Raw genomic sequence first — 17,234 nt, forward strand, 5'->3', positions numbered from 1 at the left:
CCTTCCCTACGGAAGTCACAGCCCTAGACTATGGCCCAAGGAGGGCAGGGAGGCAAATCCCTCTAGTACTTCGGAATGTGTCCCCTTAGCTTTTCCATAGCTTTAAAGATGCCTCTTCTCTGTGGTGTCAAGAGTCTAATGTCTCACTGGCAGCACAGACTTGTCTCTCCCTAACCACCAGGGCAAAGAGGGCCTGGGCGGGGCCAGACGGCAAGGGGCGGGGTCAGGGAGCCAGACGGCCGTCCTGCGCGTGCGCGTCTCCGAACGGGGGGCGGGGCCTGGCCGCGGGCGCCCGCTGTAAACAGACAACATGGCGGCGGCAGCTCCGGGCGCTCTGGGCGCCCTGAGAGCGGGTCGCGTCCGCCTGGTGGCCGCGTGCTGTGCGCGGCTCGGCCCCGTGGCCTGGGCCGGGGATCCCGCCCCGAGGAGGGGCTACAGCTCTGAGGTGAAGACGGAGGACGAGCTGCGCGTGCGGCACCTGGAGGAGGAGAACCGAGGTGAGCTGCGGGCGAGGCCGCGGAGGTCGGCCCGGCTGCCTCTGCGGCCGGAGGGTACGGTGGCCCTCCGCGTTCTGCGCGCTCGGTGCTGCTGCTCGCGTCTGGGGTCTCTCCAGCCAAGGTCAAGGCCGGGGATTCAGTACTGGGCCAGGGTTGCTTCTTGCTGTGTAATAGCTCCCTGCCACCTTCGGCCTCAGTGCGAGAGTTGTAGGAGCTGCAGCGGGGATGCCTTTTATTATCCGAGAGAACCCTAAATTAGAGAGAGTTATCTTTTTCTTTTGCACATTTTATCTCGGAGAGTTAGTTTTGGGGGGACTGTTGCATTCCACTTAGAGAATTTTGGGCACTTTTATTTATTTCCCTTCCTGAGCTCCGTGGAGCAAATAAAAGATATTCATCTTGTCCTTGGGCTCCCTGTTCTGGGAGACAGAGTGTGGGGAGCGATGCAAAGGTAGGATGCAGAGGAATATTGGGGAAGTTCCTTTTAGTTACAGTGTTAGCCTCTCTACAGGGGTGGAGACGGTGGGATAGGGTATTGCCCACGATAAAAGAGAGGATCATTTATTGCATCGCGAGTCTATTTACAGAGTGCTGGAATCTGTTAAGTAGAAATGGAAATAAGTTAGTCAGGATGGCTGTCTTTTAAGAAGCCCTTCTGTCCTTTGAAGGTCAGATGATGCTCGCTTCTAGGCTTGTGGAGAACCCTGCAGTGTCTGCAGGGTTTATCTCTCACTGTGTAGCCTGTGATCACAGGGTTGAGCCACCCAGCCCACTCCAAGGCATTCTATAGGCAATGGAAACTGACGGTTCTGAAGCGGGTTCCCCTGCTCTCCAACCATCGGATGCATCAAGCAGAATGATGAGATGATACGGTCTCTGTGCCTGATGAGTAGGTAGCCAGCGCGAGGTGCTCAGGAATATGGGGAGTCATTTTGCTTCTTGTTCATTCAAGTCGTGTGAGACAATGGAATGGTCAAAATGATGGAGCTATGTATTTGGGAAACCGCCAAAGGCAAGTCTGATGTGGAGTAGCAGGAAGCACCCAGCTGACAGCTTAGACAGGCCTAGAATCATTAAAGCCATGAATGTCAGTCTTTGGAGTAAGCTTAGGGGTGCTGGTGTTTCAGTTAAGTTGTATGCCCCAGTGGTGTGTTACTTATGAAGGGGTCTGGAATATGGCTAACTATATGTACCAAATTGAGTGCATGTTCAATGCAAATCCACACAGAACATCTGGGAAGCCTTTAAGTTGGGATGTGATTGGATTGCAGGAGAAGATATAGCACATGGAAGATGATTTGGTAAACAGCAATACTTTCAGTTTGTCTTTAATGTAAATATCTGTAGTTAGGACTCACCGGCCCTAAGACTGACCCAGCATTCCTTGAGGATGGGCAGAAATGACAGTGCAGGCTTTGCTTTGTTTTTACCACTGAGCCAACTGTAAGGGAGTGCAAAGGAAAACGTGAGGGCTGGGGTACTGCCGGATGGAGTCTCTGAAAGGTTGGTGAGGGACACCGAGGCAGATTGTTGGTGTTTTAGTTACTAGAGTTTTTGCTATGAACAGACAGACAGCAAACAGCATGGCAGGGACTCAGGAGAGTTTAGGCCCTGGCACCAGAGACACAGCGTTGAGGGGGTTCTGAAGAATGGAATCAGGGCGGATGAGGCAAGGAGTGGTGATCTTTCACAGATCTTTGAGGATGGTTGTAATTTCACAGCAGAATCTTGTACCCAGGCTAGGTGATACCCAGGCTAGATGATTCCCAGGCTAGGTAGGGGAAAGGGTGGGACTCAGACTGTGAATCTCTTTGATATAAACTCACTTCTGCAGGTGAGAAATCCTCGAGTTCTCCATAGGGTGCCTGGTGGTGTCTAGGAGAGGGGAGGGGCTGCTGCAGGTGCTGTGGCCTGAATGGATTCAGCACATTCTCAAGATCTCCCAGTGGGTTTGTCAGAGTGATAAGTCCAGAATTTGTTGCTCTCAGCCTCTGGGACCAGAGAAGCACTCAGCTGTGCAGGGTTTAGGCCAGTGGCAGAGGTCTGCATGTGCAGAACGCTGCGGGCTTGCAGCTGTTGTCAGAGCTGTGTTTGTAGTTTGCAATGGGGGTCCTCTCAGAGAGCCAGGTCTCCCCTGGTGGTTATTTCTTCTTACGTATTTGTTCATCCTACAGTTTCAGAGTAGCCTAGAGGTCTTGTCTTGGCTTGCAGAGGCCCCTTTTAGTCCAGTCCCCCATCCCGTCCCCGCCATCTTCAGTCACCCTCCTTCCCGCTCACTCTTCATGTTGGTGTGCTGGGGAGCTTCTGCTTGCAGGCCTTCTCCCTTGAACCTAGTTAGCTCACACCCTGCAGCTGCCCCTGACCTGCTACTCTGCAGCTCTTTCTGCTCGGGCTTCCGCACATGCTTTCGGGAATGGCTTCTCCCTGCCCCTAGGAACTTTCTTTTCTGTAGAGTAGTAAGCTTGGGCTATATTGTGGCCCATTTTAAAGATGTCTTTGTAAAACTGTTGGGACAGTTTCTGGCAGATAACAAATGAACAAGTGAGCAGAGAAGTCATTCTTGATGCACCTTCTTCATCCTTCACTCTAGATGCATCTGGTGAGAGATTTCTCTGAGCCCTTTCATGGCCTTTATTTATGCCAACTTTATCCATGGTAGGCTGGTACATGGCAGAAGTCTGTCAGCATATCTTTCTTCATGTTCTAAAAGATATATTTGCAGCACAAATTCTAGTTGGTCTTAATAAATAAAACTCAGAGTCAGATATTAGAGGGTGAAAGCTGAAGGCTCAGAGAAGCAGAGCGGCCAGCACTAGAGAGTTCTTTCCTCTACCAACACTCAGATCAACAAATCCTCAGACTGCATCCGTCTCTATGAATCCTCACACTGCCTCAGCTCCTATTTCCTTCCTCCCACCTTTTCTTTCTCTACCCAGCCATCACTCCCGTTTCCACCTCCCTAGTGCTGGGATTAAAGGCGTGTCATCATCTTTGTGTGACCTCTATTTCTCTTTCAGACAGATTCAATCTCATCTAGCACAGAGATCCATCTGTCTCTGTCTTCTGAGTGCCGGGATTAAAGGTGTGTGCCACCACTGCCTGGTCTCTATAGGTTAGCTCTGCATTCTGATCTTTAGGCAACTTTTGTTAGATTACAAACAGAATATCAGTACATATATTTCCATATATTTTATGAATATGTGAATTATCTCAATAATAAAGTTGAAAGAAGTTTGAATTATTGAGGTATGATTGATGGGCTATAATGTTCAATAAGGCATCTTCACAGCTGTGCTCTCTCAACACAGTCCAAATTTAGAACATTTTTACTTTTGTTTTTTAAAAAGATTTATGTATATATGTGTGTGCATATATGTGCGTGGGATCACAGTGCTCTCTGAAGCCAAAAGAGGCCTTTGGATCCCCAGGCTCTGGAGTAAACAGTAGCTTCAAACTGCCTGATGCAGATGCCGGGAATCAAGCTCAGGGCTGCGACAAGAGCAACAAACCATCTCTTCAGCTTCAATTTAGATCATTTTTGAAAAATCAAATCAATAAACCCTCTAGACTTCAACAGGACCATCCACTTGCTCCCTCTCAGAACCTGTCTCCCCACCCCCCAATTTTTTTTTTTTCTCCATGGGTTTGTCTGCACTGACTGGCTCCATTTCTGCTTCTTGTCATGAAGGGATTGTTTCACTATCATTTTCCAGCCACTCATGGCTGATGTGTAGGAATCCTCTGGAGTTCTTTCCAGAGACGTTGTACTGTGTGCTTCTTTTATTTGTCCTAATACTTTCTGTGTTTCCCATATATGGCATGTCGTGGCTTTGCTTCATTTCTTTCTCCTGCTACTTTACACTGCTGGGTTTCCTCCTCCCGCTGCTCTGGGCTGCGGAGGACAGCATTCCGACTTCGCTGCCTGAGTCCAGTTCAGTTGAGGAAGCTTTTTCCATTCATAAAGTGAATTTTTATCTTGTTGAATTTTGTCAAGTGCTTTTTCTGGAATAATCTTGGCTTTTCTTGCTGTGGTGATGGATCACTTTAAATGCTTTTCAATAATGACCCACACCTCTACCCTGAAGTAAATCCCATGTGGTTGTGGTTAAGTATGCTTGTATTTTATTTGTATCTATGTTTAGGAGATATACTGGTCTTTAGTTTTCTGTTTCTGTAATCTTTATCTGGTTTGATGCTAACTAATCTTGTGGACTGAGGTAGAACACGGTTCTTTTGTTTCTGTTTTTTACAGAGCCTTTTGAGAATTGTTCAAGTTTCTTTGATAGAGGCTTATTAAATTACTCATCTTTAAAAAATATTGTTTTGGGGACTAGGGGGTTGACTTAGGTGTTTAATGTGCTTACTATTCACATGTGAAGACTGGAGTTTGGATTTATAGAGTCCATCCAGACACCGAGCAGGCTTGGTGGCCAGGTGGGCTTCGTGCTGTTGGTATTGTGATCCCAGTGTGAAGACAGAAAGTGGAAATCATAGAGCTGGACTAGACAGAGTGCCTGGCTCTGGGTTCAGTTGAGAGACTGCTCAAAGTAGAGGACACCTGATGCCAGTCAGCCCAAGGTGCACAAGCACGCACACACTACTCTTGTTGCATTGAACTTTCTGTGCTGTTTTTTTTCCCCACTGTTGTTAATTCTGTCATTGATTCTGCTGGTTTTCACCTTTCCTTCCTTTGCAATTACTTTGCTGTCCTAGTTCCATTTTCTTTTGTTTTTAAAATTTTATTTAATTAAAAAAATTATGTGCATTAGTGTTTTGTCTGTGTGAGGGTGTTGGATCCCCTGAAACTTTAGTTACAGACAGCTGTGAGCGGCTATGTGAATGGCAGAATCGAACCTGGGTCCTCTGGAAGAGCGGCCAGTGCTCTCAGCCACTGAGCCATCTCATCTCTCTCCAACCCCCACTTTCTTGTCTTTTAACATAGCTTTGCAGAATAGTCCACACTGGCCTAGAATTGTGATCTTGCCTCAGCCTCCGGAGTGCTGGGATTACAGGAGTGCACTATGTGGGTTAAAGTGTTTTCACCCCCAGTGTGGTCTATCTTACTGATGTTTCCTTGAGCTTGAGAAGAGCGTAAACTCCACTGTGACTGGGTAAAGCTTCTGCATTCTGTGAGTGGCTTCTGCAGTCAGTGAGCAGAGCTGCAGCGGGGCCTATCTGCTGGTGGAGGAGAGTTACAGTCTGCTGTTGTATGGGGCGTGGGGCGTGGTTTATCTCATCTCCCCAAAGTTAGCTCTTCTACAGCTGCAAGTGCATGAAGGATGATTCTGTCTTAGAGGAGCAGGACCCTTGAATTAGAGCATGCCCCTTTCTTTTGGAAGTCTATACCTTGCTCCGAAATCAGCTCTCTGAAATTGATATACCTGCTCCAGCTTTCTTAGATTAGTGCCAGTGTGATTTACCTTAAAATCAACAGCATGTGTCTTTAGAGCCAGACGCCAAGTCTTGCTTATTATTCACTCTGACAATTTTGTTTTCTGAATTCATGCAGGGCAAGCGTTCTCCCAGCTGAGCTATTTCTCCAAACCCTGATGATCTCTTTAGGTCTTTCAAGCCTAAGGTTACTATTGAATGATTGTGCTTTCTGTGGTCTTCTTCACTAGTTTCTTCACCCTGATGGTCTTGTGTATTTAGGTGTGTGTGTCTTTTTTTTGCCTCAAATAAAACACAAACAAATTAACTCTAACAGTACATAAAAAGAGCTATTTACACAACTACATGGGATTTACTCTGGGGGATACAGGTGTGGGTCATTATTGAAAAGCATTTCAAGTGATTCAGTGCACCAGCAAGCTAAGCAAGAAAAACTGCAATTATCCCAACACACTCAGACAAAACATTTGACAATTCATACTGTAGAAACTGAAGGATGCTTCTGCTACCTATGAAGGACAAAACCTGGGCAACCCGAGCATCAGATTGAAAGAATGGGGGCGGAGAAAGTCGTCAGTCCTTGAGATGTACCCGTTTGGTCTTCTGCATTTAGGTGTGTGTGTGCGCGTCCTTTGCTTTTCCCGTGAGTGCTTAGCCAGACTTGCATGTTTACCTCTGCCCCACTGACTTACACTGGTGTGTTCAAAGGAAATCCCCAGGAGGCAGGCCCTCTGCCCACCCTGACTACTGTTGCCTGTGTGATCTTGTCTCCTTCCTCCTCAGCCCTGTTCATTTTTTAGTATTTTCTTGGTTTTTGATGTATTGTTACTTTTCAGGTGGATTTAGCACCGTTCTGTTCAGAATCAGTGTTGTGTTATAGATGTGAAGGAACTGTTTACAACTCTGGCTTACTGTGTGAGGACATGTTTAATTTGTTTAATTCTATTTTTCTGGCGTTCAGAGTTGTAGGGAGTGTCTGCCAGTAGGATCTGCCCAGATCTTGCTAAGAGTGTCACTTGGTCATCCTTCCAGCCTCTCCTTCCTGGCTGTTTCTAAAAATGTGATGTCTTCCCCCAAACAGCTTTAAGAGCACCTCCTCTCCATTCCCTTACTAGGTTATTTTTTATGGCTCTGTTGATTCAGTCTTTTAAAGGATGCTTTTTATGGTAGTAGTGTTTTTCGTGTTTGGGTTTTGATTTTAATTGTTTTTCTCTTAATGGTTTGTTAAGTTCTTTCTAAGTTGCCTGTTATAAAAGATGATACAGAGCTGGAGAGATAGATGGCTCAGGGATCAAGAGCCCTTGCTGCTCTTGCAAGGAACAGGTTCTATTCCCAGCACCCACATGGTGGCTCACAACCTTCTATAGCTCCAGTTTCAGGGGACCTGATGTCCTTTATATAGCATCCATGACACCAGGCACACATGTGCACAAGCATACATGCAGGCAAAACACCCACACACCTAAAGTAAATCAAGACAAATTTCAAATAGTTGCCTTTCTCATGCACATCTCACGGTGTTGTTCAGAAGCACAGGACCTTGTGTGGTGGACATTGTGTTGTGACTCCCTTTGGAGCATTTTCTGGGCCGTTGATTTATTGTGGGTGTCAAACAGGTACTGTCAGTATTTTTCAGTGGTTGATAAATATATATATTTTTAGTAATAATGATTAAGTTTAAGTTGGAAATTTTTTAAGTAAAAATATACATCTTCATGGTGAAAGAGAAAAAGCATTATCGAAGGATGCCACATTTTCAGGCACTTTCTTCAAAATGTCTTTAAACCTGTCTTGAGTTCTTGCTGTGCCTCACAGCCTTTCTGGTTATGTTTTCTACATTATTTTTGTTCTTATTTTGAGACAAAATGGATCATCAGGCCCCCTTTTGTTTTACAACAAAAGAAGTTCAACCCTGTCTTTAAAAAAATATTAATGTAGGGGACTGGGGCATAGCTCAACTGGTAGAGTGTTCTCCTGGCATGCAGGAAGCCATGGGTTCAGTTCCCATTAATGCATAAGAAAGGAGTGGTGATGTATCTGTTACCCCTCTACTACATAATGAGTTCAAGGCCAGCCTGAGCTACGTGAGATCCAAGTTTAGTTATGGAGAGCTGTGTAGTTAGCTAATTCTGTCACCATGAGCTTCATGGTATATGGTAAACCTGAAGAAAACAGGCTGCCTTCAGTTTGCTGATGGTGTAGTTTACTGATGTTGTAGTTGTTTATTGATGGTGTAGTTTATTTACTGATGGTGTAGTTTATTTACTGATGGTGTAGTTTAGTTGACCATGTTGGAACACTAGTTGTTGTAGAAGGCCGCTTATTTATTTCCTGGCTGCCCAGACTCTGAAATAACCACACAGAAACTATATTATTTAAAACTGATTGCCTATTAGCTCTAACTTCTTATTGACTAGCTTTTACATCTTAATTTAACCCATTTTCATTATTTTATATTTTACCATGAGGATCATGGCCTACCTGCAAGGTTCCAACATGTCTGTCTCTGGTGGCGTCTCCATGACTTCTCTCTGACTCCACCTCTTTTCTCCCAGCATTCAGCTTAGTTTTCCCCACCTAACTAAGCTCTACCTTGCTATAGGGCAAGCCAGATTCTTTATTCATTAATGGCAATCACAGCATACAGAGGTGAATCCCACATCAGTGGAGGAAGCTGTTCACTTCATGGAGGATGGTGAGTAGAGGGAGGGAGGAGAGATAAGAAGGGACCAGGGCAAGATACAGTTCCCAAAGACACCACACTTAGTGATCCATTTCCTCCAGCCAGGCCCACCTCCTGCCTTTTGCTCTTTCCTAAAACACCATCACATTAAGACTCCATCAAGGGATTATTCATTCTTTCATTAGGTTGTAGCTGGTAGGGGTCGTAGTCACCCCTAGAGGTGTGCTTTACTAGTTCAAGGTGTGTCTCAGTCCAATCAAGCCTTCTCCCCAAAGATTTCCACTTTCCTTCCTGCGCATCCAGCTTCTGGCTGGTCTCAGCAGTGTCTTGGAGGAGCCACTCCTTGGCTTTCTTTTGCTCTAGGCCATGTCAGTCTGGTCAGAGTCGCTGAGCACCATTCATGTTGATGTGTATTTAGTGGGACAAGCTGAGTACTATAATGTGTACTCAGTACATCTGGCTTGATCACTTATCTTCGCATGGAAACTGAAGTTTGAATGTATGTAGTGCAGTCATTTAGGTGTGGAGCTAGATAACTACCTACTTGCTAAAGGCACATACTTAACCTCTCCTAGATAATGGGACAGAATGGTGGCTACCTGTTGGGTTGCCGTGGGATTAGTGAGCTAGTATTCCAATGCTGTAGGCCCTGGATTGCAGCTCTCAGTCAGTGCAGGGGTAGCCTCTGAACCCTCTCACAACCTCAGTCCCCTGCTAGCTTTTTTCCTCCCTGAGGGTGTTTGGGTGTATGTAGTTTGCTTTGGTTTAAGTCAGGAATGGATAAGGCCCATGCTGAGAGCTGGAGAAGGCTTTTCTGACCCACAGTGAAAGTTTGTGCTTAGAGAAGATCGAGTGCAGGTTGTACAGAACTTCAGGTCTGCAGTTCCGGCCGTTGAATTCAGACGTGTTGTAGTAAATGAAGGATTTTGCACAAGTGGTGAATTCTGTGCATGGAACTGGGTTCAGAAAGTTAGTCTGACAGCTGCAGCTGGGCTGGAGAGCCTGGGTTCAGATGAAAGTGTGATAAAACCGGGAATGAGCAGGGGGAGCTTGGGTTTTAGAGGAGAGATAAAATAAACTCTGTTTTATTTGGGCTGAGTCCGAATTGTTTGTAGGTCTGAATGGAAGTGTTGCTGGGTTAAGGGTGCAGGGCAGAGGTCAGGAGGAAGCCTGGCATAGAAGTACTGAGACTGTTAAGCAGCAAGGAGCAGTGAGCTGCCAGCTACTGGAGCAGCCACAGAAAGCAGGTCAGAGGCCTGCATGCAGCCAGGCTGTGACTTGTGTATGCCACTTACTGTACGGTGATGAATGAAGCTGTGATTGCCATTTTCTACTGTGTGGCCTCCCGTGAAATTGCAGATTCCTGTCGTGCCGCTTTCAAAGAGAAGAGTTGAAGGGCCCATGACGCTGAAAATCTCCCCTTAAAGTAAACTGAGAATAGTCAGCACCGATTGATTTGGCATGTTTTTAGCTGCCATATTAAGAGAAAAGACTTGCTTTGAGAAGGAAGCTGTAGCTGTAGAAATAAAGGCCCAGCTTTGCAAGAAACCTTGGTTAAGATGACAGATTGGTCGCGTGCCAGGTTAGTCAGCTTTACGCTGCAGGCTGTTCTCTGAGCGCCTCACTAACCTTAGTGTGTGTTCTTTTCTTCCCTCCTTAACTAGGGATTGTGGTGCTTGGAATAAACAGAGCTTATGGGAAAAATTCACTCAGTAAAAATCTTCTCAAAATGGTGAGTGTGAGATTAAGCTGTTTTTTTCTAATACTAAGATACACTGTTGACATGATTTTGAAAGTGATTTCTTTTTCCCTTTTTCTTCTTTCTTTTCCCTACTTTGGTTTAGTTTTCAAAAGCTGTGGATGCATTAAAATCAGATAAGAAAGTTCGGACCATTATAATCAGGAGTGAAGTCCCTGGGATATTCTGTGCTGGTAGGTAAAATAATCTTTTGTTGTTGTTGTTTTAGGATTTATTTTCTTGATGTACATGTGTGGATCCATATGCCATGTGTGGGCACTTGTGGAGGCTAGGAGAGAAAGCTGGATCCCTTGGGACTGGAGCTACAGGTCAGAAGCTAAACTCCCTTGAAAGAGCAGTCTGAGAACTGAAATACTGAGCCATCTTTCCAGCCTCCTGGAAGGCAGTCTTACTGTCAGACTGTGGGCTGGTCACATACTTGCTCTGCAGTGGTCCAATCTCCCTTAAGATGTTCTGTGGTTTGAACTATTACCAAAGATTCCACTTTGTCTCCTTTTTACAGTTTCATAAGAAAAGAATATTCTTAGTCTGTTAACATGGGAAAGACACTTTTGCAACATGTGGATTGTTTTAGAAGTTGAAAAAAAATGCTTGGAGCCATTGAGATAATTATTTGTGGCAAATGAGCAATCCTTGTGAAACTTTAGTGGGAGAAACCAGGTCTCAGGTCACAGCATTCTGCTGTGTGCATCTGATTGCTCAGAAACACTCTAATGGCAACATCTGCCTCATTGAGGATTCTTAGGTGCAGGCCTAATCTCCGAAGGTTGGTGTGTACAGTGTCTCTCATCTCCGTGAGTGTGCCCATAGGTCACAGTGTTTGCACACTAGTGGCACAGTTGTACTTTCTGTTAGGGCTATGTTTCCCCAGAATTAAAGGTTGTTGTCTTGCAGTTTACTGTGTTAGAACTTCTGAGCCTTGGTGCGGAATGAGTGTTTCCCCTAGTAAACAACCTAGGCAATCATGACCCATAAGCTGGTGATAGAACTAGTGTTTTCAGTGAAATGTGAACGGGGTAATTCCCCCAATCATTCAAGGGAACCACCTATAGTGTTTCATTCACTGCACAAGTTTTTATTTAGTAAGAATTAACTGCAGTGCCTGCCTGGGCCAGCTCCGAAAATGTGGGATGATTTACCGTTCTTTTGGAGACCTAGTGACTGTGGCTCATACCCTTCAGGGTGCTCGTCTTTACAAGCCTGGCTTCACCCCAAACTGCTGTGGAATTTTATGGGATTTGGGCACATCCAGTGCAGATGAGTTATATTCTGGCTTTAGTAAGGTTTTACTGCTTCCTTAAAATGGAGCATACCTAAAAAGGTAACATTTCACTGTGTAATTCAGGAAGGTGGTTACCGCCCTTCGTGTGGGAATGGTGTTCTCAGACTTCTGTTCTGTCTGCCTGGGAAGGCAGCTGTAATGGCTGGTTCTGGGGTCTTTCCTCATGGTTTTCTCCTCTCCCAGAATTGTAGTCTCTGTGGATGCTGACTGTTCTCATAGACAACTGCGTAGTGTTTACATGTAGGTCCCTCCCATCTTTCCATGTACTTTAATGACCTATGGATCACTCGCAATGCCTGCTAACAGTGTAATAGCTGTGAAAATAGTGGCAACATGTCAGTCGTTTAGGGATTGTATACAATAAATTCAGGGGACATTTTCCTCACAAATATTTCTGTCTTCTTGCTTAGTTAAATTGAGGCTATGGAATTGGTAGATACAGGCGACTTTTAGTGTGCAGGCCACGTCTGGTTCCCAGGAACTTAGACCAAGGGCATTAGGATTCTTAATCTGTGACTTTCAGGGCTCTCAGGGATTGGCTGTGAGGCCTGCGGTGGCTGTGGGGCAGCTGGTTGGGAGTGTGGAGTGCTCTAGGGTTTTTAAGATTCAGTGTCATGAATTCTAGACCGGAGATGGTGGCATTCCAAAGGCAGAGCACTTTGGGTGAGTGTGCCAGCCCCTGGGACTGTCTACTGGTCCTGACAGGCCCCCTGATAGTCTCACGATGATTACTCTAGCCATCCTTGGCTTCCTCTTGTCCTGCATCTCTGTGAGTGATGCTGTCTGGATGAGATTTTGGTGTTTTGGTACAGTCTGCTGTTTTCCATTGCAGGCTATGCAAATACAGAACCATGCGCTCTTTGTCATGTTGAGTCAGCCTGATTACTTTATCCGAAGTTAATCTGGTATCTGTTTAATGTATGTTAAACTTTTTGCACAGTCAGGGTATTTGTTCATATTTTAATTCATAAGTGGTTTTTATTTAGTTTTGGCTTTTGTTTCTTCCTTCTGTATTCTGTTAGATACTCTGTATTTGTACTATAGACAATGTTGGGGCAGTTTGTTTATTGTCCTAATCCACAGCATTTCTCCAGAGAGTGCCCTTTTCATAAATGTATTTGAGATAGTCCAGAAGCTCTGTTGTGTTTGTTTGTGTGAAATGAAATTCAAGGCCACAGCTGTTAATGCTGGGATGCATATTTAGTTTTTATAAGCTTTTCCCTGTTTTTAGTTTTGTTTGGGTTTTTGGCTCATGGATTTTTTTTCTGTTTGTCGGTAAGAAATGTAAGAGTGGAATGTTAATAAATTTCAGTTTAGTTCTGTAATGTCAAGAATTTAAGAATTAAAAAAAATGGATTGGTTAAAAAAAAAAGAAATTCAAGGTCACAAAAGGAACCTATTTAAGACAATATATTAGCCAATATAATTGTAAAGTCTTAATTTTGTTAGTTATCCAACATGCACCTTGTATCCCACTGAAGCCTTCGTTATCTATTCTGGAGTACTAGAAGCAACAGAACCTGGGAGCTCTGGCCCCCCTGCATGCCTCTTGAAAGCTTTGCATGGCCCCACCCTGGGGGGGCATCTACCCATGCTCCCCATCTACCCATGCTCTGTGGTGCCTTGTTCATTTCTGAAGACTTAGGGCCTCAGGTTTCTGGAGCACAGCAAACTGCCTTGAAATCCTGTTTTGTAGTTTCAGGACAATTTGAAATGGGCCTCAGCATGTATCTGCCCCAGCTCACCCCTCGGACTGCATTCATTGACAGTGTGTTTTTAGGAGCTGTTGGCTTGTGTGTCAGACCATGCTCCTGTTTACTGACAGTATTTCTAGCTGTAGACATTTGTTTATTTTTCCTTCCTTTTCTGAAATGTGGTGAAAACTAGTAGTTATTACATGTATTGTGCAAAGGATTCCTACATAGTATTAGTGCTTGGACTGGGTGCTCTTGACTTCCCATTTAAATCTCTTCTGTAGAATTGAAGCTGTATTTTACTTGCATTTCAAATCAAAATTTCAAAAGCAGATTCTAGTTAAAAAAATATGAAAAAGTGTACAAAATCTTGCTGCCCCACCATGCATTCCATTCCTCCAATGGACATTCTGCCACCTTCAGTTCTTCTGTTATATTACTTTACTAACTCACACAAATGTCCAAGTGTATCAGCGTGCCAATTAGGATATTAAGCAGGTGCTTGGGGTGAAGCTGTGTCAGATGTGGGATGCTAGCGGAGAGGGCATGCAGATGTGCCCAGTGTTACTCCAGCTGTGTATTTACGAGGCTGACCTTGGATGGGGAAAATACTTTATCTTGAATCTTACTGAAAATGCAGTTTCATTTCATGGTAGTAAGCATACCTTTGAAGTAAGTTACCCTAAATAAAATACAGAGTATATTAGTGTATTTCTCTGTTTTGACAACTGAAATTGTGATGGTAACTGAGTTCCTGAATTATTGCTAAAACTGTTGAATTGAAGGAAAAGAAAAAGTAGGGACTGAAACAAGGCTTCAGGGAAAGCCAGATTAGCTGTGAGGTGAAAGGCCGGGCCGAGAGTGCTGCTTGGTGAGTTCTGTGACACCCTGTGCTGCCCTTGGAACTCAGGACTTACTCCTCCCGTGCTCGCTCGGGGTGTGGAACCCCAGCACCTTGACTTCTAACCTGAGGCCTCAAGGAAACAAAACACCCATCCCTAAGTTCTCTGGAGTCAGCGTGCTTACCGTCTCCGTGGCTCAGTGTGTGCTTCCTTGTAGCTAGGCATGCTCATGAACATCACAGGGAGAAGTGTGTGTGCATGTACGCGCATGTGTGGTGCATGTGTATGATCTGCCCAGCGTGGCCCTGCCTCCTGTGCTTTATACGAATTGTGTATTTGATTTTAAAGTTCATCTCCTTCCTCCCTTACACATGCATCCATACTCTAAATTATTCCTAGATGTTTAAGATCTGTTCAGTTTTTAGTAATATCACCTTAGATGAAATTATGGAAAATTCCTTTAGCCAGGCTGCACAACACATAGCAGCTTCCAGAAGCTGGTCCCTGTGGTCAGCTGTTTGTCTTTGTGCCTCTGTTGTAACACCAAGTAGTAAATACCCAGAGCTGTTTTTACCGTAATGTTTAAAATGAGAACTCAGTCAGCTTCACCTTTGCCCCTTGCAGTTTCTCAACAGAAGATAGTTCTTGGTAGCGAGTCCTCTGTGCAGGAGTCTAAATTGAGTGTTTCACTGAATGATACCCGGTGTGGGTATTTTCCCCCAAAAGTCAAGGTCGTTTTGCTTCTGCTTTTGAATTCTAGTAAATTGTGTTATGACTCCTCACTAAAACTGTCAGCATGCGTTGTTAAATGCTGTGTGTTCAGATGTCATGACGGGAATAGCATGTGGGAGTCTCTGACTAATGAAGAAATCTATTTAAACGTTGCTTCAGGCTTAGGCTGTTGCATGGTGTGTCACATAGTCAGGTCTGGAGGAGTCAAGGGGTAGAGGGTTATTTTTGCTGTTTTTTGTTGTGTGCAATTTTTTAGACAAGACATTGTTAAATATTTCAGTGAGGCTATATATTACTTGTAATGACACGACTTTTCAGTGTATCATTGATGTTTTAACATGTTTAGGCCATGAGGATACTCGTGGTGTACTAAGTGTGTTTATTTGCATAGCTCCATCTGCCTACAGTGACCCCCTTAAAAGCCTTTGTCTCCTCAGACAAAGGTGTTTGGAACATTGCAAGGGAGATTGTAGGTCATTTGTGTCTGCCGTGTTTGCCTGTGTATGTTTCAGTGATAGAGATTTTCCCAGTGAGCATTGCTTCCTGAGCTGCTGGTTTTCTGCTCAGCACATAATAGTTGCCTGAGATTTTTACTAAAAATAGTTCTCTGTGGACCACATTTGCATCACTAATGAAACAACTGAGATGGTGAATGGTGAAAGAGGAAAGGCTCATTCTGGCTCAGAGTGTTGGAGGTTTCAGTTCCATGCTGGGGGAGCCTTGGTTGGGCCTGAGGTGCCTCAGTGCATCATGGCTGGGATGACATGGAACATCTTGGAGGGCCATTCACATTTAAACTACAGTGGTTTCTGGGACACTCACAGACAAGTCTTTGTTGGTGTCTGCTTTTATTCTGTTGGGTAAGTATTCAGGAATGGAGTTACCAGTTCTTATGTAACTGCCAACCGTGTACAAGGTTCTGAGTTAGATGGTTAGATGTCAGGACACAAATAAAACAGGATCCCCAAACTGAAAGGCTCGTGTGTGTGTGTTTGTGTGTGTAAGAGACAGAGTGTGTCTGAGGGCACACTCAGTACACCATGAGTATCCTGCCCTGGGTCCTGTTCTGCACTCTGCCCTCTATGTTGCATTATAGTCTTAGTCTGCATATTTCTAGTGAGTCTGAGCCTCTTGTCTTCTGCCTGTTTGTCACAGGTTTGGTTTTTGGTACAGTGCCAATTCAGATATTTTCTGTTTGCCCCTCCCTTCTCCGTCACCACTTCCTCCTCTTTCTCATTCATCATCTTCTTCTGCCTTGCCTCTCCCTACCTCCTCTCCTCCTCTTCCTCATTCATCTTTATAGGTGTAGGCTCCCTGTGTAGTTCAGGCTAGCCTTGAACTCATGATTCTCCTGCCTCAGCTTCCCTAGTGTTTGGATTGTAGGAATGTGCCACCATCATTGGCTTTCATATTATTTATTATATAATGCCTTCTTACTGAGTTAAGTTCCTTTTTTATATTTGAAACAACTGTCTGTTTTTATCTAGTGTGCTTTGCTAGTATTTCTCCCACTCTGTGGCTTGCCTTTTCTTTTTCTTCACAGTTTGTTTCTGGCTGAAGGCTTACATCTAGCATGGTTTTCTCATTTGGACCTTTCTGGTGGCTGCTCCAAAGTTATAGTCCCTCCCTCCTGATTCCTAGTGCTCTCCCTCTGGACCTAGGATGATTCTGAGTTAGGTTTGTGTGCATATAGTGAAGTAGGGGTTGAAGTGTTAGGGTACAGTAAAATTGTAGGTAGTTTTGCTTTGGTTCTCAACATTGAGCTCCTTGAGACCATGAATACTGTGGAATGATGAAAATGCCTGTGTTTGGTAAAAGGTGGCCTTGGCAGGGCCTCTAAATGGATTTAGAGGATTTAATTGGTACCCTTGCCTTCATCTCCTAGCAAGTGGATAGGGGCCAGAGGCTGAGTTTAGGGCACCTATGAAAGAGGCCTACCTCAAGAGACTCCTCCCCAGGGGCTCATCCATGTTGTGAATGCCCAGCAGTGATGCAGTGATGTTCTAACACCCCCCCCCCCCCCCGGCTTATGTTGGTCTGTTTCTGAGTCCTTTGAGTTTTTTCAGTTACTGAGTTTGGGCAGGGCTTTGAGGGAAACCCCACATTTACCTGCTGGTTGGTCAGAGTGTGAATTGTCCTTAAGCTTTGTCCTGTGATTGGTATTTGAAGGAAGACAGTCTTGGTAGATGCTGGCATGTACTAACTTTGGGAGCTTGTGGCAGAGTTTGAGATGTCTATTGGCTTGGCCAGGAACTGGAGAATCAGTGTGGATTCCTTTGAGATGGCCAGTATAGACTGTCCAGTTGATAGGGTTTAGAGCCACCTAGGGCACTAGCCGTCCAGGCAAGCCTGTG

The 17,234-nt window shown here is 44.8% G+C and overlaps 1 protein-coding gene across 5 annotated transcripts in view; it reads left to right on the top strand.

The window, feature by feature from the left end:
* Nucleotides 1-268: 268 nt before the first annotated feature.
* Nucleotides 269-17,234, top strand: part of Auh (AU RNA binding methylglutaconyl-CoA hydratase) — a 96,018-nt gene continuing 79,052 nt past the window's right edge. For 2 of the 5 annotated variants that reach the window (XM_075969626.1, XM_075969627.1), the window contains exons 1-3: nucleotides 270-497; nucleotides 10,236-10,303; nucleotides 10,416-10,503. In XM_075969626.1, the coding sequence (XP_075825741.1) occupies nucleotides 311-497; nucleotides 10,236-10,303; nucleotides 10,416-10,503 (343 nt within the window). In that variant the 5' untranslated portion in view covers nucleotides 270-310. Of the gene's footprint in view, nucleotides 498-10,235; nucleotides 10,304-10,415; nucleotides 10,504-17,234 lie in introns of all 5 variants that reach the window. The other 3 variants (XM_075969625.1, XM_075969629.1, XM_075969628.1) reach the window with 3 other exon arrangements.

Source organism: Microtus pennsylvanicus, chromosome 4, assembly GCF_037038515.1.
Source record: "Microtus pennsylvanicus isolate mMicPen1 chromosome 4, mMicPen1.hap1, whole genome shotgun sequence".
Lineage (NCBI taxonomy): Eukaryota > Metazoa > Chordata > Mammalia > Rodentia > Cricetidae > Microtus > Microtus pennsylvanicus.